This window comes from Cygnus atratus, chromosome 12 (genome assembly GCF_013377495.2).
Source record: "Cygnus atratus isolate AKBS03 ecotype Queensland, Australia chromosome 12, CAtr_DNAZoo_HiC_assembly, whole genome shotgun sequence".
Lineage (NCBI taxonomy): Eukaryota > Metazoa > Chordata > Aves > Anseriformes > Anatidae > Cygnus > Cygnus atratus.
In genome coordinates, this window is record NC_066373.1 from 11,128,501 (window position 1) to 11,150,529 (window position 22,029).

A 22,029-nucleotide genomic window follows, 5' to 3' on the forward strand; every position below is an offset into this window, starting at 1 on the left:
GCCAAAGTTGTTTTTTGTTGTTTTTTCTAACAAGCTAATTACTGTATTGCTCTTCCAAAAAGTACAGATCTCATCCACAGATCAGCATACAAAAGGGCAGAGTCCTTTGTGTGGTTCTCTGTTACGTGCTGAACACTCAACCTGTCTGTAATTTCCCGGTGGCCTGAGGTTGAGCAAACCTAAGAAGTCCAAAAGAATAACTAAATTGTAACTGGGGGAAGGGCACAGAATCAGATTGGTAGCTGCAGAGCTGCCTCGGGACTTGCATGAAAAATGGAGAGGCAGGCTGTGCCCCAGAAGGTAGCATTTGTACTTGAGGTTGTCAACATCAAAAACTGGGTATGCAAACAGATCTGGATATGCTTTCTGAGCCATTTTGGAATAGAAGATACATAACTGGCTCCTTACTAGCTAAAGTGGTCCCTCTTGTGATGGGTTGCACGCAAAATTATCTTAAGGCTGACTATAATATCCCTTACTTGAGTAACTGAGCTCCTAATAACTAATGTTAAGCTCTCACATTTCAATTCTGTGCTTTATTTTAGGTGGGAGAGGTTTACATGATGGTTAACACTGCAATGACTCAGGAACCAGTCAAAGAGAATATCCCTTATTCCTGGTCTAAACTGGTACAAATAAAATCAGACCACTACAAGGCTCTGGCACATTACTTCATTGCCGCCATTTTGTGTGACCATGAATGTAAGAATTATACATTTGATATATGTCCATGTAAACAACAGTAACAAACGTAAATAATTATAATTTAGTCTGTGAATACGACAAAGAGCCCAGAACATTGGGGTTTCAGTGTATGTTGTTTTGTGGCCACTTTCCTGTTCAGATACAAGGCCAGGCTTCTTTGTCCTTCACAGAAGAATGGAAAAGTTCAATAAGCTAACTCTTGCAGAAACAGAAGAAATGTTATATCCATTAACCTATTATATGCTACTAAGTTGTTCAATTCTTGTGATTATGTTCTGGCTTTAAGCATTTCTTGCATACTGATGAAAGTCCTAAAAATGTGAAATTTACGTCAGTGTATATATATGTAAAAATATCTGTGTTTGGAGAGAAAGTAGGAACTACTGCACAGTAGTCTGAGAGAACAGGGTGCCAAGAGATGTGCGATGGCTAATGTTCTATATCTGTTACTATAGTGCAGTCCAGTGATGATGAAGATCAGCAAGAAAAAGCCCTGTCCCAGTTGTATGACTACATGCCGGAAGGACTGATGGCTCTCACTGTTTTAAAGGACAAAGTTCAGAGAAAACAATTAGGTAACTGACAGTTTCCTGCTTGGCAGGGGGTGGATGGACCAAATGATCTCCAGAGGTCCCTTCCAACCTCAACCATTCTGTGAAAAGATGAAAATAATCCTTTATTTATTTCTGTGGAAGACAACCAACAGTTTCTATTTTTTTTCAGGGAAAGCACATTTACGCAAAGCTGTTGTTTACCATGAAGAAGCTCTAAGAGTCTGTGGTTTGTGCAAAAAGCTTCGGAACATTGATGTTCTTCAGGAGGTTCTGACAGCTGCACATAAGCGCTCACTTCTCAAATATGCTCAGCAGGAGAAGGAAGATGACTTTCTCAGTCTAATCCAGACTCCAGATATCATTCGTAAGTATCCACAGCTAGCAAAAAGGGTATCTAAACAATAATCTAGTGCCCAAACTAAGGCAATTAAGAGTCTTATTTTCAGGTATTGCTGGGCTACCCTTTTTCCTCTTCACATCTGAAAAATGCAGCCTTTTTAACTGTGTTTTCAGTTAGGCAACCCAGCCTTCCTGACTGATTAAAGATGACTTTTCTGTCCTTTTAAATCTGATCCTATTTTTTTCTCTGTTAATCAGTATTAATATTTTTTCTAAAATAATGTATATATAACTTGAAAGTGTCTTATGATGACTCCTTTTAAGGAACTAATAGAACAGTCTTTGGATCATGCTAATGAGTCAACTTAATGAGAGGTACAGAGATCTAGAGAGGACTTTAAAGAGAACGGGAGGGTAGATAATGGATGTGCCTGAAGGAGATGAAAAAAGACCGTGTTAGAAGATCAGTTAAGAGCTACCAGCAACAGTAGCAATAGTGTGCTTTTATTATCTGTGGCATTGTAAAATATTTGCATGTAGGATCACAGAAGTACTTATACATGTATGCAGATGTCATTTTATATGCTTTCATTCAGATATGACTATTAAACAATTTCTCTAACTTATGTAAATCAGACATTTGTAAGTACTTCTCTGATCTTATACAGATATATGTATACATATATAGAAAGAGGGGAATGTCATAGCGTTGTTTGGATGGATTAAGCTTTCTGCATTGATACCATGATTTCTGAAGATATTTTTAATGCGATTCAGAAACTTGTCTTTCTATAGAGATGTGAATCTCCATAGAAATGAGTTTTTCTACAGGCTCATAAGAATGTAGGATAAATTTCTATCTAACCTGGAATGCAAGAAAAATATGTTCATGTATCTTTTAACTAATACTTGAGAGAAAATTAATTTGTTTTTCTTTTTGTTTTAGCTAAAACAGAGCATAAAGTAGAAACAATCGCTCCTCAATTTTCCAAGGTGAAAGTGAAAGACTTCTTTCACAGACTGGTATGTAACATGCCTACCAACCTCCATCATTTATAAATTCATTCTAAAATGAGGGAAGTGACACAAGTATTTTAGCCTGAAAAAAAAAAAAGATCCTGTAGTAACTGTTTTTTCAGAATTTATTAGAGAGATCAATCCTAGCTTCAGAGGCTTGAGACCAGCAAAGAATAAGAGTGCTGGTTTTTATATGGCATTGCACAACATTCATTCTTGATAAGCTTCATAAAAGTCTCGTGAAGTTTCAATAGATAGTTTCATACAACTCAAGGTGAGGAGAAGCAAGTGGTATCGGGAAATGGGCAGGCAGAATGCATAATGTTGCATGCTACCAAGCCAGTCTTTCAGGTGTCTGTGTCTGTCAGTGGGCAAAGGGACTGGAGAGTTCTGGTTAGGATTAGAATACGTGATTTTTCATGAATTAGTTTATCTCCTCCAAAATGGAGTAATATAGGACCTTAGAGCCTGCTGCAGCTGGGAGTCTGCAGACTCTAATAGAGATCTCAGAACAGCTTGGCAGTTGCTCTCATCCTGCTCTGTTTGAAGTGTCATCTGAACAGCCATGAAGCAGAGCTGAGTACTTCTTGGATAAATCTCAGTTCCGTTTCCATGGAATTAGATGGAAGTTAACCTGAGTTTAAAAAAACAACAACAAAAAAAAGCATGCTTACAAATGACAGTAAACCATAATGCGCTACGTTACTTCCAGGGCCCACTGTCAGTGTTCTCAGCCAAGCAGAGATGGACGGCTCCACGTACCATTCGCTTCCACTGTGAAGCAGGAGAGCTGGGATTCAGCCTTAAAGGAGGCTCACCTGTACAGATTTATTGTCTTGATCCAGCTTGCTCTGCAGCAGTAAGTAGATTGGTGCAATATTCATGATTTATCTTCAGACTTTAGCAGTACAGTATTTTAATTGTAATTTTAGCTTGTTGATATTGGTGTATGGAATACTTACTGAGTTCTCGTGTATGTCAGCACAGTTAATTCATATAATCTGAACGCGTTTTTAGTGCTACATACACACCTTAGATGTTAGAGTATTCATATTGCTGATATCACTTTAAAGTACAGTAGATTTCTTCCTCTGTTCACACTTAATAGGTAGAAAATCCAAAATATAAAAGCAAGTGTGTTATTCCCCCATCTCATTCAGGAAGTCGGCAGGAATAAAGAATCTGGAAATAGTTACAACAAGGATGAGGATCAGGAAGGGAGGTTAGCGTGTGCCCAAGAAAAATGAGGGGAAAGAACGTTTAAATGGCTTCTAATACGCTGCTGTTCTTTTGGGAAGAAGGGGATAAAAAAACATACATAGATGAGCACAGTCTAGCTATAGCATAGGCAGAAGCAAGCGCATAAGTACAAATAAAAATATTGAAGAAATAGAAGTGAAAACTGGAGAAAATACCTCATGGGGAGGTATTTTCAGGGCAGCAAAACCAGGTTTCACTTCAGAGAAAAGTTAAAAGGACATAAAACAAGCTATGAGCATGACCGAATCACGTTTATCAACAGTAATTCCACAAAGGAGGTAACTTGTATAATTGAGATATTTGCATATTTTTATGCTAGTTATATGCTTCTGTTCCACATGTCTGGCTAGACAGTGGTTTCATGACTCCTAAGAGGGAAATGCCTTCGGGGTAGATACTGCATGATGACAAAAACACTTCACACAGCTTTATAATTCCAGATTGTAACCTGTTCAAACTCTTTTGACAGTCAATGGGCCTAAAAGAAGGTGATTACATTGTTTCAGTTGGTGGTGTGGATTGCAAATGGCTTGGAGTGAATGAGGTGCTGGAAAAATTCAAAAGCGTGGGAGAGCAGCCCATTGAGTTTGAGGTTATCAGTTGCCAAGATACAACAGCATCTATGGTAGGTAACAAGGCAAATACATTTACAGATTTGATATGATTGTTTTTTTCTTAAATTTTCCTGGCTTCAACCCTCAAGTATGTTTACTTTCACACAGTTAGATATCCCACTTCACCACTGAATATATATATAAAGCGTTTAGGGATGTGTTCTGTTTTAAGTAGTGCATTTAAAATCAGTAGAATGTGCATCACGATTTAGCACGCTAAAATGCAGTCTGTGTGCATAAGAATGGCTTGGGGTTGTGTTTTTTGTTGTTGGCAGGTTGTTGTTAGTGGAACATCTTTAATTGCAGTAAAAATTCCATGGCATATTTAATTTTCCCCTAACTTGTCACAGAGGATAAAAAAGGCTATCATCCTGTTCAGCAGAAGAAAAGCCCCAAAGAAACAATAATGGAATGCAGTAGGGCATCCAAGACATGCTCATTTTCTATTCACTGTTAACATAAATGATCTATAGTTGTAGAAGAATTCACAGATTAATGTAATGTATGTGTTTGGTTTTATTTTGATGGGCTTTGTATAGTCAGTTACTAAACTGCTGTAGAAGTTTTAGACTAGGGAAAAATGATCACAAGATTCAAAAATGTTAAGCTGTAAAAAAACTTATTTGTAGTGTGAGAGAACATGTAGTTCAGCTAAATCCATCCAGTGCTTCATGCTTCTAGCATTCCCTGGCAAGCTTAGGCACTGAAATATTGTTGCCTTAGAAGTGATCAAGGTGCCCTTACAGCCACTGGGTTTTCTTGTTTTAAGTTAATTTTCCTTATTGAATATAAGGATTTGCAAACTTGCCATTCCAAGCTGCTGCAGGACACGAAAGGCTAGAATATAATCAGACACAGCTAAGATAAGGCAGAGAGGGCTGTGCCTTCCAGATAACCCAAAAGAACATTCTACAGTAGCTTTTGTTGTAATAGCTGCAATCAACACGAAGCTTGTTCGTTGGTGTTTAACAAAACAAAGTCTTAAGATTCTTTCTGGACTCCAAGGATACCAAAAACTCACCTTGAGAGATTTGTGCAAGAACAACATATTCAAGCTGTGTGGAAAGGTTACCATATACGTCATACAGCACTTACTAAGCTTCTAATTTAACTTACACAGGCTGTGTTGTTACAGATTCACAAGTGCCTTTACACTTGCCTAGTATACCCCTGAAGTCTACATGGGCAAAATACCAGAATCCTGCACTCTGAAGGACTTTGTATTCAATTAGTACATAATTAGCACAGAAAACTTGCTGTAGTCTGCCTTGAAAACTATTTGCACCATAATCTTATCTTCAAATTTTTGACCCATTTTCGGTGACTGATTCTTATAATTCTTCTCTTCTTATAGCATAGTAAGAGTGCAACATATTCTGTGGGAATGCAGAAGACATACTCCCTAATCTGTTTAGCCATGGAAGAAGATAAGATTGATCAGACCAAGAAAACCCCGCTGAAACTGCCTTTTCTAAGTTGGGGAACTAAAAATAGACAGAAAGCTGCAAGCACCCTCTGCCTTCCTTCTGCTGTGGCTGGAAGTTCTCAAACTAAGAAAAAGCTTTCTCCTTTCGCACTTCTGAATACAGAAAGTTCATTGTACTGAAGTTTTCAGAAGGATCTGTTAACATGAAGGTTTTTCCTTTAAAAATGTATATAAAATATGTTGATCGATGTTATCTTTATATGTACACGTGTATAAACTTAGACAAATGCCCTTGACTTCACTTGCTGTGTATTGAGCCACTATGAAGATCAGAGGCTAGCAAAAACTGTAAAACTTGAGTAAGATTTGAATGTTAGAACAAAATGGTTTGGGAGGTGTAGAATAACAATTTGTAGATGAGAGAATTGCTTATATGGAGACTGGATTCCTTTGGAATTTCAAAATACATTATCATAACTAATTTTTTATAACTATTATAGACTTATTTATTACAAACAATGCTGCATGCAAAACAGTAGGGGGCACACCGATGATTTTGCTGTAAAAGTTTAGAGTCGACAATAAGTTGCTTCACACTACTTTACAGAATTATCTTAAACAGCAAAGGAGAGAGAATAATGTTATTCAGGAAAAAAATAGCCTTTGCCAAAAGGTAGCGTAACATACTTGTGGTTTTTATGCATAGACAATTCTCTTTCTGAGAGTACTAGGTGTATTCTGTGGAATAGTTAACTCAGGAGAAGAATTAGAAGGCTTAGAAGTCAAATGATCTTTTAGACTACAAAAGAGTTTGACTCTGTTCTTTTCCTGATTTAGCTTGCATTTTAAGAGCTACTTTATTGGATTATTGAAAAAAGGCTTTATTCCAAACTTGAAGTTATTTAACCTAGTTACATTAAGATTGGTATTTTATTAGTCCTAATAAAATTGATACCTGTGGAACAAATCTTAAAAATGACATTCTCCAGTATATTGATCATCAAGAGTATGTAAATTGTGGTGATACCTTCAAAATAAAAGAAAGTGCGTATAAAGTCTTAAGTGGAAGAACTAACACTGTAGTGTTAGTTAATGTTGCTGTCTACAGAGTAGATATGTGCTGTTTGATACTCAAAACTTGAAATAATGGGAAAGTTTGTGTCTGGGTATAAGCTTAAAGTTGTCATTTTTAGTTTCTTACATAATAGGTGTAAATACGTTAATGACTTATTTAAAAATAAAAATCAAATGCTGCAATTTAGTAGTGGCTTTTTGATTCTGCTATACCTTGTACAGTAAAACGTAACTTAAAAGTTTTCAGTATTTACTTCTAACATACCTCTTTGCATACTTCTGTAATGCTCCTTAAAAAGGCATACGAATTTATCTTACTTGCAAGTTTATATTGTAAGGTAGAGGAACTTATAAATGAGAGTGTTACACTTGCTTCCTTACAAGGAATATTAATGTATTTCTAGAGTTTCCCTATGAGAGTTGCATAAACAATGATGTGACTTGTGACTAGTCTGTCCTTAGTAGTTAATACTCTTCATGTATATTTGTAGAAGCACTTTTTTAAACACCAGCAGCAGTCATACACTGATACAATGCAAGAGCCTGTTACCTAGTATTCCCAAAAGAAGATAATTACTTTGCAAAACTGGGGAAAGTTACAATCCAGCTAGGGAAATCCCTAGCACAGAGACACGAAACTTCCTTCTAGCTTGTTGTTCCTCTCCTCTTAGCTCCCTATGATAGTCTTTCTGCAAGTATCTTTCCCTCTCACGTTTCTCAGCTGCATGGTTAACTGCCTTTCCCTTCCCATCATCTTCTGAAATGCTGCACAAATACATACTTACTATTTTCTGACAGCTAATTCAAGATTCGTTCTACAGTGACTGGTAGCCAATTGCTAACTTAAATGATAATTTCAAAGCAAGTTATGCTGTTAAAGATTCTTATTTTGATTTAAGCATATTTGTAATACATTTCTAAGCAGATGGAATATACAGGGGTACTATAAAAGCCTAAAAAGTAAAGGTTTACAATGGATCAGTACTTCAGCCTATAACTCTTTTAGTATTACTTCTTACTACTTTAATTAAAAAAGTATTTAATGTAATGAACAGGTGGGCATATGAAATAGTATGAAGGCACTTTGGTGTTTACCTTGCAATATTGATAGCCATATACCTTGATTTGTGATGAAACTTAAGTACTCCCTAATTGTAAGAAAACAGTATCCTGTTTTGTAGTTCTAGAAATTCCAATGCTTACCATTCAGTAAATAATTAATGGCCAAATTGCAAGTATATTTAGATCCCAAGTAAGGAATCAGCATCAGAAGCAGATCTAGCTGCTGTTCACTGGTGGATTAGGATTAGCTTGGTTACAGAGGTGCCAAGGCTCTATCATTTACTTCTTTTTAGTTTACAAACGAGAACTGAAAATCCTGCTCAACTGCCTTCGTGCTGTGATCTGAAACCCAAGTAGTGAGAACTTTTAACACCACCTTAATGAGCGAATAAGGCAAAAATTTTTATCCTTACTTTTTATTTTAAATGATACCTAATTTAGTATGTCAGGAAAACCAATCCAATACACAATTCTTGAAAAGATTAATAGTGGAAGTATTATGCAATGGAGTAAGTTTGTTAACAACTTGTGGACTGAAAAAGGACCCAGAGAAACAAGTTAGTGTAGCCAAAGATGTTTTCCAGTAGCACTTTCCAAAGAAACTCCCAAGTTATACATCACAGATTTTACTGTGAAGCACCATAGTGGGAGGTTACACCAAGTGAAGTTTGAAAAGATCCCTCTTAAAAAGACATTTAGAAACAAACAGCTTAAGCAAGCTGCAATAACTTTGCTAGCAAGTGCTGCATTCTCTCTCCAGTTGTGACATGAAGTAATTATGATACTCCGTTGTGCTTGTCAGAAGTTGTACGGTGCAATAAATCTGTTGAATTTTAATAAGCCTTAAAAAAATTAGTCATTAATTGCATGAACTTATTTAATAACTAATGTAACTGCATCACCATCACACTAGTACTATCATCTGGACTTACGATTCATCTCTATCTCAAACTTCTACAAAATAAGGCACAGTTCTAGGGAGGATGCACGTGATCACTTTTGCTGTACGCTATAACTGTTTTTATACATGTACTAACACACAAACTCATGCTCCCATTAAAGAATGAGGGGTATACAAAGCATAATCAACTTCATATATGTTTATTACATACCCCTGACTATAAGTAAGTGCTATATTTGGAGGAAAAAAGGTAATCTCAAACTGTAATCAGGAAGCATTTGTTTTGAGTATTCCATGTTTTCTGGATTTTAGAAACAATTTCACCTTAGAATTCAACTGTAAAACAATTAAAGTCTTACCTAAACTGCAGTGTTCAGTGTTAGCATGATGTAATTTAAGGAAAAAAATAATCAATACAAAGTTAGCATAGTACTAGCTACTGTAAAAAATGTTTTAATTACTAGAGTCATGTTATGATAGACTAATATCTCTGTCCCCCAACTCGCTGTAAATACTCCCTGGAGGGAAGGAAAAAAAGTTGGTAAAAGATGTGTGCTTTTTTTTAAAGCATTGTAACTCTCAGGTTTCTGGCTACTGAGAAGACAACATACTCTCCTGAAAGATAGGTGAATGCTAGATTCTAGCGTATACTCTAAAGAAATTAACACTTTGTTAACACGTGGGTGGTATTTCTGGAAGATGTATATAGACAGATTACCTTGTTTTCAATACTCACAGGAGGAAAAAACATATTTTTCTCTCTTTTTTTGTTCAAGATAGATGTAAGACACCTTCCAGCCCCTTTTCCAAGGTATTTTCCACAGCTCAATCTACACAACCAGAGCAGCAGTAAAGAGGAAGTAAACTCTAGAGATTACTCAACACCCTCTGGTTGTTACCAGGATTATAGAAGTTACCATTGTATGTGATCATTAAAAACAATTTCAGAGTTCACAATAACAGAAGCAGTCTTGTCTTCCAAAACAGTGCTACATACGTCAGGAACATAAGAACATGTGAATTTGTTGTGCTGCCGTTTGTCCAACTACTAGCTCAAGCTCTTCGACAGACGCATTACAAAGCCGGTGGATGCTTCCAAATTGTTGCAGCAGAAGCAGAGCTTTTGTTTTCCCAACTCCTGGAATTTGTTGCACAGTCCGAAATACTGATGCCTCTAGCAGCTGAGAGCATTGTTTACGAAGAAAGGGGTTACTGTTGTGATCCTTACTTTGTTCACGGACCTGAAACAAAACCAAACCATAAGCGATACCGAGCGCCCTCTGCTGGAGTTCTGCTTTTGGTTTTTAAAGTAGGTTTTACAATTTCAATACAATCACGAGGAAGTTCTAGAAACAAACATCCTTGCTCCTCACCTGTGTGCCCTTAAGGGTTTAGATGCAAATCCACAAAGCCTCACTAGGAAATCCAAGAGTTTCTTAAGATAAACCATGAACTAAAACAGTTATTTTGTTACCTGTTTGATGTAATCACTGTAAGAAGTTTCCTCAGCCTGAGACAAAGCAACAATCGCAAGTTGGTTTTGACAGATGACTTAAAGGAGAACTGCTTTGTGCTGTCCAGTGGCATCTCAGTGCTTTGTCACATACAAAAAATGTATATAATCCAGTACCTAGTTCTTCATTTTTTTCTTCTGTTCCCTCCTCCCACTGAACTGTTCTACCTTACTATTGTCACAGGATATTTTTTTTCTTTAGATTCAAACAACAAAATTGTGTGTTCCTTTAAGATCACACCCATTCCTTCTGAACACAGGTGATGATTGTGGGGAAAAATAGGTAATTCTCCTCCCATATTTTAGTAAGTGTTTCTCCACTAACATAGGAACTTACCAGCTGAGAAATAAGTTGAGAAGCTTCTCCTTGATTTGCCACAGGAAGCAGCACCATTCCAAGTTCTAGCACAACAAGCTTTTGCACTGCTATGAAGTACTGGTTGCTTATTTGAGTTCTCTCGACAATTACAATTCCACCAAGACTGTTGGCCTGTATTGGAAGGGGAAGGCAGGGGAAAAAAAAAAGTCCTTGTTAATGACAAGCTGATGCAATGCAGCACAGAGCAAACTTCTGTCGTGTATAAGTTAATTTACCTAAAAGCAAATCAGAGGAAGAACAGAAGCTGCAGCAACAGTACTGGAGTTCAGTAAAGTGTTATTACATAGATTTGTAATTTTTCAGTTTTCACACAGAAATTATTACACAACTTTAGCTCCTCTAGAATTTAAAAAAGAGCACATGAAGAATGTTTTCAGAAGCATGGAATAAGCAAGTTCCAATTGGAAACTTTTCTTTTTCTCTTTATGTGTTACTTACATTCCTAAACCGAACCAATCTTCGTTTGAAGTCATCTCCTGCAACCAAATCTGCTTCAGAAATGTATAAAATGCAAATTCTGTTTGAAAGATGGAAATCCACAAGTCCCAAGCCATCTTCAAAAATGAGCTTAATTTTCCCTTAACGTGAGAACATTAAAAGAGAAAGATGTAATAATATTTTTTTAACTACTGTACTTTAACAGCACAGCCTTCCTAATGTGTCAAACTTCCTGTTGGCTTTTAAAGAAAGTGAAATTGATTGTCAAGTTTTTCTTCTTTAAGCAAAGCCAGCACAAGCAACCTAAAGTACTGCGTGATGCCTTTGGAAATGCCAACTAACAGCACTTTGACAGTGCAGATTCCAGATAGTTTCTTGATAAACTCTGGACTTGAACAAAAACCTCCCACTCTTTTCTGACAGCATCACCTTCAGTTTGCCAGCCAGTGAAAGCACTACCCCAGTATCTGCACAAATTCGAGGGATTTCAGTGGAGGTGCACATTCACAGTGGTGAATTCACACTCACTGCTTGTGGCTCCCAAGCAGCAGTTAGTTCTTGCTCTCTACACAACTCAGCAGCTACACAGCTATGACAGGATTAATCACAGGTACAGAATTTTCAGCTTGCTAACAGAGATTATTTCACAAATACGGCCCTAGTTTGAGAGTAAAGCATGTCCCAGCCAATCCAACAGCACTCGGCAACAGAGGGACTGCTTTGCCTTAGTTTTTTGTTTTTTCTCCCGAGTTGTTTGTGCTTACCTTGAAGCCTCTGGGCTATCTCTGACCCTCTCCACTTCTCGTTCCCAACCACGTGCCCATAGGGGACCACCACGGATCCTGCTGCCGCAGGAAAGTTCGCTTTTGTTGTCATTAGACCGCCTTCAGCTCTTCAGCAGCAGTTACACCTTTTTTTTTTTTTTTTAAAAAAAAAAAGGAGGGTTGCAAGCCTGTTCCAATCTTTTTTTTAAATTGAAATTCATGAGAAGACACGACGCTCTGTGAGGGGACGCACCCCCCGAGCTGCTCCCCAGGCCGCACTGAGGGGCGGGGGCGGCAGGGGGCGGCAGGCCCGCCGCCGGTCGGTCGCTCCGGCCGAGCAAGGAGCGCGGCGATTGGGGAGCGCGAACCGGCAGCGAATCCGCGGGGCTGTTGGTAGCAGGCCGGCAGCGACGGGAGGAGCGGCCGGGAGCCGTCCCGGTGCCGGTGCCCCGATGCCGCTGCGCCTCGGGAGGGGGCGGCGGGGCCCCTTCGTGAGTGCCCGGGGCGGGGGGCGCGGGGCCGGAGGGAGCCTCTCGGGGCCTACTGGCCGGGGGGAGCCGCCCGGGGCCGCGCCGCGCTACCGAGGGCGGCCCGGTACCGGGTGTGGGGCCTGCGGGCAGCGCCCCGCTGAGGCGGAGCCCCTCTGGCCCGGCCGGGGCCGTCCTGCGGCGGGAGGCGCCCGGGGAGCCCGAGCGGCACGGGGGCTCTGAAGAGAAATGGCGGGAGCTCGGCGCCCGCCTCGCCCCTCGCAGAGCCGCCCTGCCCGAAGGCGGTTTACCGCTAGGGCGTAGCGTCTTCTGTTGCCTGCGGAGGGGATGAGAGGCGATGGGCACAGATTAAAACATAAAAAATCCATCTCATTTGTGGAAAAAAAAAAAAAAAAATTCTTGTGAGGGTGGTGCAGCACTGGAACTGCCCAGGGTGTTCGCGGAGCCCCCATCTCCAGAGCTCCCCTCAGCCTGCGCTGCTCTGTGGCCCCTCTCAAAGCACTCGCCATAGGGAACGCTGGCACTGTTTTTTTTTCTGCTGGCACTTACCATCATCCTTTTTTTTTTTTTTTAATTAGGTTTACTGATTTAAAAACTCGGTGGATTTTTTAACCCCTTTTCAGGCTGAACGCTTACGACCCTTAAGAGTTGTAATAGTTTTTTTCTTCATCTCATACCGGTGTGACTGAGGATCACTTCTGACTTACAAACCCTTTGTACAGGAGAGGGAATAATAATGTTACCATGAAACTAGATTCAAATATTCTGAAAAAAGTTGATTTCTAGTACGCCTTTTTTCTTGTGTGTGTACACAAAAACAGACGAGTACTTAAGAAACTGAATTTTGCAGATAGTGACGTAACGGGTAGAGAACCTACAGTCATGGGTCTTGCGTAAATTACATTTCTAACCTTCACTAGCAACTATTCATACATGTTCTGAAGTTATACTTAGAATCATTCCAAATATTCTTTTTACATTAATTGCATGTAAATGTTCTTCCCTTTTATATTATTTTGTATAGTTAGTTTTTGTGCATGTTTGGTTCTGTACTTCTTTCATTGTGATCCTTAAAGTCATTATCAACTAATTTTATTTTAAATTGTTTAGAAACATATAGCTCATGGCCTGGTCCCTGCTGCTACCATAGCTCCTAAACCTGCAGTTCCCCGCACCCCTCCCCCTCGTAGTCCAAACCCTTCTCCAGAAAGGCCCAGGTAGGTTTTGAGTTGTTTTTTGTTTCATCAATTGCAATAGCATACTAGAAAAACATGATGAGAAGAATTGCATGTCCTTGCTGTAGTACATAGGCCGTTTACATAAACCGTTTCATAAACAGAATGTATTTTTAAATTAGGGCAGTTCCCTTCTTTGAATTGTAAAGATGCCTATTTTTCTCCCATACATAAGCAAGCCAAGCAATTAGAACAGTTACCTTTATCAATATGTAACTTATTAGAAAGCTGAGTCAATTAAAGACAAATGGACTTTTTAACGCTAGGGCTGTTTTTAATTTGGATGCTAGAGTGTAGCAGAGCTAGTACCATGAGTTCGGAAATGTTTGCTTGTTAGAAGAGCAGAAGTTTAACGTTACCAATCTGCCATTTTATTGCATATAAAATAAAAAAGACTTAAAAACTTGTATTGAAAACCATGTTGGATTAGATTTGAATTAGCTATACAGCCAAGTTACACAAAGTAAAAATACAAATGTATTTTCCTTTTCATTTGTAGTTTCTTGGAGTTTTTCTTGTTTGTTTTCTCTATATTTAGTTAAATTCTGGTTGTTTTCTATGGTCTTTCTAGTATCTAACATTCTTAGTTAATTCTAGTTAATTTCTTCTTCCTTTTTTTGACCTCCATTTGTTGTCATTCCTGTTACAGTCCCCACCATTTCTTTCCTTTAATCTTTGTTCCCATTTGTCTTTCCCTCCTCATCTTACACTTCTCTCTGCTCTGCATCATCCCACTAATAGGCACTTCTGTCTACTTACGCTTGTCCTAGTTTGCAGTGCTCCAGCATTTATGAACAGCTTCAGTCATCAGTAAAAGGTTCAGAGTAGGGGATAACAGAAACTAAGAAACAAAATAGCAGAATATGAAACACTTTTTCAGTGTGTCACCAGGTACTATTGTTATGACTGAAATTAATGCTAAGTACTATAAATTACTGATGTTGATTTTGGAAATACAACTCAGTATATTCATTTATTATATTTATTTATTTTCATGCATTTGATTTGGACACTTATACTTGTATTCTTTGATATCTGCCTTGAGAGCACACCTGGTTTTGTGCTTTACTTTGGGAGTTAATAGTTTAAAACTAGTCCCTTAGCACTTTCAGTGTTGCTTATGCATGTTAACTTTGAACTTTTTGCTCTGCTTAAATAGTGAAGACATTCTGCAGTGGAAGAGGATATGAAATGTGAAGAAGACATCAATATTGTTTCATTGTTTTTTTCTTTTTTCTTCCAGATCTGCTTTAGCAGCAGCTATCCTCGCAACAACACTAACAGGGCGCACTGTTGCTATTCCTCAGCCTCGGCAGCGATCACTTTCGGAAAGTGATTCCACCTACGTGGAACAAGAGTGCTTTGAGCCATATGCAACAGTCACAGAGCTCAGAATGGGGTAACGTATACTTTCTGTTTGGATATCTTAAATTAGAGATAAAATCTGCCAATGAAATAATTTTACTCAAGAATTACAGAAAACTGATTAAACTCAGGGTGTTATAACCATTTTTCTTACCACATCATAAATAGTCTAAAATGTCTACAGTTCTTATTCCATTTCTCATAAAGTGATGTCATGCACATAGTCCTCAGAGGGAGACTTGGTTTGCACAGCAAGTAAAAACATGCATTATTTCTGCCAAATGCCTATCGGTTATACAAGAAGTTAATCGCTGGGGAATCATCTGAATTGTCAGGTAATTCCTTGGTGCAAAATTTAGTCTATTTTTGCTGTAGAATTGGCAACCTTCGATCTCTAGTGTGGTGCTTTCTGTAAGCCAAAGAAGTAAATGTAGTGCTAATTGTCTATTTTGAAATGTATGCATAGGTTAGGTACCTTGTTTGCAGCCAAAGAAGCTTACATGTCTGTTTGCTTCTGCTGTTGGACTTGCGTATATTCTCAGATTGATGGTTCTGCTTTACAAGCATTTATTTTTTTAGGAAGAGTAAGCAACACTGAAGCAGTCTTTAAACTGCTTTCTACTTGCAGGCCGAACTGGAAACTTGATGGTAGTGACAGATCTCCTCTACAGTCCCTAGAAATATCAGGCAATTGCTGTGAGGATGAGGACATGGATACCTATCCTTCAGATCCTGATAAAGAGGAAGAGTCCAGCTGTCAGAGTAATGAGAAAAGGGAAGAAAGCTTTAGCAACAATGCTATTTATGCTGTTCCTTGCAAAAATAAAAAGGTAGGATTTTCCAATCAGTTAATTCCTTTATTGCATTTTAATATATTAAATATTTCTAAATATTCTCAATGTTTATGCATTTATTCAATTTTTATATATTTTTATGATTCAGTTACCTTTAAACTAAGATAGGTTTGTTTGTCGATCCTTACAGATTCTTTATCTCTGATTATTAGGAACTTTTTCTTAATAGGAAATCACTGATAGTAAGAGCCACACTATAAACTTAATGAAAGTATGTGTTTTAATCTTTTGAAATGTCCAATATTTTCGTCTTGAGCATGATACTTACGTATTTTGTTAAATGCACTTGGAACTTTTATGTATGGTGAAAGCTTAGTTCTTGATTCAGTATTGTGCTAAGGAGCAGTGACCCACATAGGGATAGGAACATTCAGAATCAAAGGAAATGACCTTGTGTCTTGAAGACCAGTGGATTTTTCCACGTTACAGCATGGAAGCAGCTTAAGACAGTTAAGGCACATCTAAAGTTCAGTTTGCATCCCTGTCCAACGTGTTCCAACAAACAGGAATAAGTAACTGAGTAGTGGAGAAGCAATAAAATGCTATGTATGTGAATGGAATTGGAAAACACACCTAGGTGAAGGGACAGTAATCAGTGAGAGGAGAGGAGGGGGGAAAAAAGGGAGTGTGTTAAATACATGGGACACTGGTATGCAATCAACAGGGAAAAACAGCTAAGACAAGGCTAAAAATTATTCATGAATTCCTCATGTACTGTGATACGGTAGATAAATGGCCAGTCTTTCTTAAAAAGTAAGTTTAGACATGATGCAACAAGCAAAGATAACTTCATCGACTCTTTAAATAAGGTGATAAGGAATATTGCCCTGGGATAGATTAGATGATTATCATAGTTCTTTACCTCCTGCTGATCATGGTAAGGGTTAGATTTTAACTATGTATAGTCCTAAAGCCAAAAAAGTATATCTTTTATTATCTTAAAATTTTGGAGTACAATTCTGAATGTGACCAAGACATTATCTGCATGAAAACCTCAATATCAAGACGCTTGGGCGTAGGCTATTTCAACAGTGTTATGATTTAGATAGACTTGTCTGTCTTTTACACAGGAAGAGTGTCCACTACCTCCTAGTAATAATGTTGAGAAGAAAGAAACATCTTCTCGTGAAACTGAGTTTCACATGCAGGTGGATGAGTCAAATGTGCAAACAGAAGGTAAATAAGCTTACTTAAGACAAAATGCCTTACCTGTTAATATCATGGGGAAAAATAATTTTTGAACAAACTAAATTTATTAGTACCATATGATAAATGATATATCCCTTTTAAAAAGGGCAGTCAAAGAAATGCTATTAAAGTGCCACTTTTAGTAGTTACAGAAAATTGAAAATCTGCAATCTAACTGAAATTCCTAAACATCCACTAACAATCAAGTGTGTTTAAAAGACAACAAATATTAATGAGCTCAGTTTTGTCTAGTACAGCTATTATGTTTCTGTTGATCTATGTACCAGAATCAATCCAGTTTATACTCTGGAAACTATCGGAGTTAACTGTGCTCAAAAAATGGAAGAAAGTACCCAAGAAGTACCAGAAACTATCACTGTTAAGAGTTAAGGAGGTAAAAAACATTCTTAGTCATTTTTCTTGGATGAAGATATTTTTGTGTCTGAAAATCAGCTGGAAGAACTTTTTTTTTTTGATAATACAACTTAATTTCTTCCTTAATTGTATCTATACAGTGTAAGAGGTAAAGTAAGGTATCACATCAGTATTCTAATATACCATGAAGGGGCTGGGGCCTCAAGGACTTTCTCACATTTATTTACAGTATGTAATATGTGTACTAAAATATCCGTATGTACCCTTGTAATTTACAGACTTATCAATGCTTTCATTCTTAATTGACCCAAAAATCTGTTTTTCTTTTGTTTTTCTTTAACAGAAAACAAATATCTTGGCTTGAATTTGAAGGTAAGACTTATATGAAGGTTTATTTGTGATGCGTTCTGGAAAAATACTGCATTCTGGTGTTATAAGTAGCTGACAGTCTACAATCCACTTAAAAGAAGACTAACTTATGGCCACTGGGGAATCTTTCTTTTGACATACAAGAATGTCTAATCACTCCTTTTGAAAGTTCCCCATCATATAGGTATGTATACCACACAAAAGTTGGGTGTGGGTTTTATTAAAAATAACAAAAAATGCTGCTGTTCCTCATGTGAAAGAAAAACTAAATGAGAGTGGGAGACATTTTCTACAGAAAGAGAGAGCTGTCAGTGATAATTCTCCTGAGCCTGGCTTCACCAGATTTTTATGTAGTTTATGAGTTGGGCCCATCTGACTGCTTTTCTGAGCTCGAAAAAGAATACCCAAAAGTTTAGTTTCTCAGATCAACGTGATGGAATACTACTTAGAAAAACGGTCAGTTCTTCCACTGCTAACATTGTTATTTATTTTCTTTTTCAAATTCTTGACGACATATATTTTCTTTTGAAATTGTTCTTGAATTTTGACTTATTTGGGCATCAGCGTTTCAGTATGTTAAATCACATGGCATCATATCCTTACAGAACTTCTCCGTGGTTTCATAAAAATGTATGTCAGTCATGTTCACCGTGAGTAAACGCATTAGCATAAATTCAGTCTCTTTTTACAAATTATTTACTGTTGAAAGAACTTTCTGAAACTGTAAAAGTATGTGCTTTAACTAACACGGGGAGAACAAAATTATTGTATAGGGTTTTACACTTGAATATACTTGAATCCCAGTTATGGACTGACAGCTCATATAAGTGTTCTATTCTAGAGTCTTCTATGCAGACTAACAAGGGAGCAGTATCCATCCTGTTAGGTCAAGGAAATTTGTTTATTTTTTCTGTTACGAAATTTTTTGAGAACTGTATGTCTTTGACAACTAATGAAAATACCGTTTCAAGCATCCAAAAGTGACTGACAGTGGTAAGTGACAAAAAGATGTTAAGATAGCCAAATGACAAGTGATGTATGTTGTTAGTAGTGAATCAAACCTTAAAAAAAGAAACTGTTTCAAAAGTTCTGTTTCTTAAGTTCTCCAGCATTGATGCTGTTCAGTGTATTTCAGAGAGGATAAATGCTAGAGCAAACTGCTTCATTTTTTATAATTTCTTTGCTAGGAAGAAAAATCATTAGCTGAAAATCTTATATGGGAGAAACCTCCACCATCCCCAGGTATTTCTGATTTTTCTGTGCCATTACTACAAATCTTCATTTTAAAGAATACATGTGTTTATAAAAATACATTTTCTTGCTTCTACTCACTAAGCCTAATTCATGGGGGGAGGAGAAAAAGTACTTCTCCTGTACAGGAGATAAAAGAATGCTGAGTGCTCTGTGATACATACTGAAAACAGTAGTTCCAGGCTTTTTATGCTGGATGTTTGATTTGTTTTTACTTTCTAATCTGAGTGACTTGAAGTAAGTGATTGTCAAACAATGTACCAATTAAAATATTGAAAATACTGAAATGTGGCATCCACAGATATATCCATTCGGGCAAGGCAAGCACGGGAAAACATGACTAAAGAAAAGTTCAGAGAGCTAAAACAAGAAAACTGGTCTTTGAACAAGGTATACCACGCTATGGCCCAGCAATTTGAGGAGACAAAACAGCAAATGGAAGAACAGCAATTAAAACTGAAGAGACTAGAAGACGAAAACAGAAAACTTAAAGAAGCTGCAAAGAAGATACACAGAGAAGGTGGGAGAAACATTCTTTCAATACAGACTATTCTTAGTTATCTTGCTTGATTTTTTTCTGATTTTTTTTACAACCTCTTCCTCTGGTAGGAGGTTTCTACTTCATTGATACAAGGAAGTATCTATGCAGAAATAGTTTCTGAACAATGTTTTCCACATTTGTAGAAATTTTGTCAAGGAATACTTACAGGATCATGAGAAAAAAATACCCAGTTGTTTCATAATGTTTTTTGTGCTAATAACTTCTCATGGCTTTATTCTATAAGAGTATTTTGGGAAGTTCTCTTATGATACTGATTTATTGAGATTTTTTTCCCCTTACAATTAACAAATTGTTAAGGTTTCTTGAATTTTGACTGAAATGAGTCAAATGTTTGTTTTAATAGAGGAGGCTACAGAATTACTTTCTCTGAGACAACAAGCACAAGAACTTGTAGATGAAAATGATGCTTTGAAAATGACAGTCCATCGTTTGAACGTAGAATTAAGTCGCTATCAAACTAAATTCAGGCCATTGTTGCAAGAAGAGGTGAGAATGTTGGTTATAAAGGCAATTTGCATTGATATGTCCCATTGCCCTTTCAGTCACCTTTAAGTTTTGGGAGGCAAATCCAGATAAAATAATCTTGAAGTCTACAAATGGCATAGGCTTACTCTGAAACTGAAAATAACCATTTATCATTAAGTCTAACTATAAGAAGTTAGCTATTCTCCTGTATTATAAGATGTTGAAATTTCAGTTTTGTTGATTGTCTGTGATACATATGCACCGTGTAATTAGAGGCATAAGCTTGTTTGGGGTAATAGTTGTGACTTGTCCACTTTTGTAGTGGTCAATGGTTGCTGCTTCAAAAAGCAGGAAATAATTTAAGTTTCTCCTCAAATATCTTCTTTAGCATCTAAAAATAAGAAGTTTACCCATGAAAGGACCACCACCCCCATGGCTGGTAAGTAGCATCATATTTTCATCTACCTGTTCGTTCCTTCCTTTACGGGAACCAAAATACTCAGATTTGCAGGGTTTTATTTAGTTATGTTGTTGAAATATCACATACAGGTAGAACATAATAAACATTTATAAACATAAAAAGGAATAGGGCAGAATTTTGCAATGAATTTGTGAAACTCTGGCTAAATTTATAGTAAGATACAGACTGCTTACAGTTACCAAATTTGCACTATTGAATGTAAATTAAGTACTGTTGCCCTGAGAATCATAAATACCATCTTCATTTAGTACTGTCTAGCATACACATTGCATCAAGGTCTATTGCTTCATTATTAATCTTAATTGTTCATCTTCTGCTGTGATTATTTAAGGTAAAACTAAAAGGAAATAGCATATTTCAGTGATTCTGATGGTAGGAATGTTTGTGGGTCCACTAGTAGCCTATGAACTTCCGGCAAGTAGAAGGCAAGTAATCTGTGAAATGGAATGCATCTATAACATGTAAAACAATTTCTTCATATGCTAACCGAATCTTAAATTTTCCTTCCCCATTGTTATTCAGAGCTATACAGAAACAGGAAGGTCCTCCCTCTTCACTTATACATAAAACTAATAGCAACTGAAAGCCCTTAATAGCTTTTAAAACTGACAATGTGTATCAGGAGAAGAAATAATAAATATTGATGTGATTGTGGTTTGCAATTGATTTATATTGACTTGTTTTTTAAAGCTGGATATGAAATATTTGTCACCTCTTCTGTTGGCATATGAAGATAGAATAAGAGAAAAGGAAGATTTAAGTCTTGCATATGAGGTAAGTTGCCATTTAAAGAAAATGTACTTCTAAAATAAAGCAGAAAGGGCTACTGATTTTTTGGAAGGGATTTGTCAAAGCCAGGTTCTGCCTAAAATTAAAAGTGACTGTTTTACTTTGGTATACGTTGTTATTGTGCTGTCTTAAAAGCACTTGGTTTGGTTTTGTCAGGCTGTTCAGCTGTAGAAGCAGGCACAACACTGAATGTATGGGAATAGAGTAAACCATAAACAGTCAGTCCATGTTAGAAAGGATTTACTGTTACCATTCATAAATGGGAATCCAGTGTCCTGTATCTACCAGTTACAGGCCTGTGGATTTTGTGGCTGAAGAATATTTATTTCAAGTTATTTAAGAAATGGGTACTGACTCTTTTTGCTCTTTAGAAACATCTTCTGTCACTGAATCTTCAAAAAATGGTTCTTAGTTTCTTGAGAATCTCTGTTTACTTTTGTTCACAGTATGAACAAAGATTACCAAGACACTCATCTGGTCTCATTTACACCCATGTATGACCAAATCTGAGGAACTACATGAGCTTCAGAGCAGAACTATTACAGTTTTTGAGAATATTCC

At 37.3% G+C, this 22,029-nt stretch overlaps 3 protein-coding genes across 5 annotated transcripts in view; 2 read left to right on the plus strand and 1 right to left on the minus strand.

The window, feature by feature from the left end:
* The window catches only part of RHPN2 (rhophilin Rho GTPase binding protein 2), a 30,930-nt gene extending 21,501 nt beyond the window's left edge, over positions 1-9,429 (plus strand). The window contains exons 9-15 of the mRNA XM_035543224.2: positions 546-702; positions 1,161-1,280; positions 1,429-1,623; positions 2,545-2,621; positions 3,328-3,474; positions 4,345-4,500; positions 5,844-9,429. Coding sequence (XP_035399117.1) covers positions 546-702; positions 1,161-1,280; positions 1,429-1,623; positions 2,545-2,621; positions 3,328-3,474; positions 4,345-4,500; positions 5,844-6,095 — 1,104 coding nt within the window. The 3' untranslated portion in view covers positions 6,096-9,429. The remainder of the gene's footprint in view (positions 1-545; positions 703-1,160; positions 1,281-1,428; positions 1,624-2,544; positions 2,622-3,327; positions 3,475-4,344; positions 4,501-5,843) is intronic.
* A 157-nt stretch (positions 9,430-9,586) lies between these two features.
* FAAP24 (FA core complex associated protein 24) lies at positions 9,587-12,762 on the minus strand. Of its 2 annotated transcripts, none has more exons than XM_035543226.2 (5): positions 12,645-12,762; positions 12,047-12,192; positions 11,283-11,422; positions 10,803-10,955; positions 9,587-10,193 (listed from the first exon to the last, which is right to left on the minus strand). In XM_035543226.2, the coding sequence occupies exons 2-5, from the start codon at positions 12,156-12,158 to the stop codon at positions 9,951-9,953; spliced, it is 648 nt and encodes a 215-aa protein (XP_035399119.1). In that variant the 5' UTR covers positions 12,159-12,192; positions 12,645-12,762; the 3' UTR covers positions 9,587-9,950. The 2 variants fall into 2 exon arrangements, with proteins under 2 accessions (XP_035399119.1, XP_035399120.1); XM_035543227.2 differs by lacking the exon at positions 12,645-12,762 and adding an exon at positions 12,415-12,549.
* Positions 12,433-22,029, plus strand: part of CEP89 (centrosomal protein 89) — a 28,110-nt gene continuing 18,513 nt past the window's right edge. For both annotated transcript variants that reach the window (XM_035543222.2, XM_035543223.2), the window contains exons 1-11: positions 12,433-12,537; positions 13,645-13,751; positions 15,013-15,168; positions 15,763-15,964; positions 17,059-17,164; positions 17,895-17,923; positions 19,108-19,162; positions 19,473-19,691; positions 20,077-20,219; positions 20,587-20,637; positions 21,370-21,453. In XM_035543222.2, the coding sequence (XP_035399115.1) occupies positions 12,499-12,537; positions 13,645-13,751; positions 15,013-15,168; positions 15,763-15,964; positions 17,059-17,164; positions 17,895-17,923; positions 19,108-19,162; positions 19,473-19,691; positions 20,077-20,219; positions 20,587-20,637; positions 21,370-21,453 (1,191 nt within the window). In that variant the 5' untranslated portion in view covers positions 12,433-12,498. The remainder of the gene's footprint in view (positions 12,538-13,644; positions 13,752-15,012; positions 15,169-15,762; positions 15,965-17,058; positions 17,165-17,894; positions 17,924-19,107; positions 19,163-19,472; positions 19,692-20,076; positions 20,220-20,586; positions 20,638-21,369; positions 21,454-22,029) is intronic.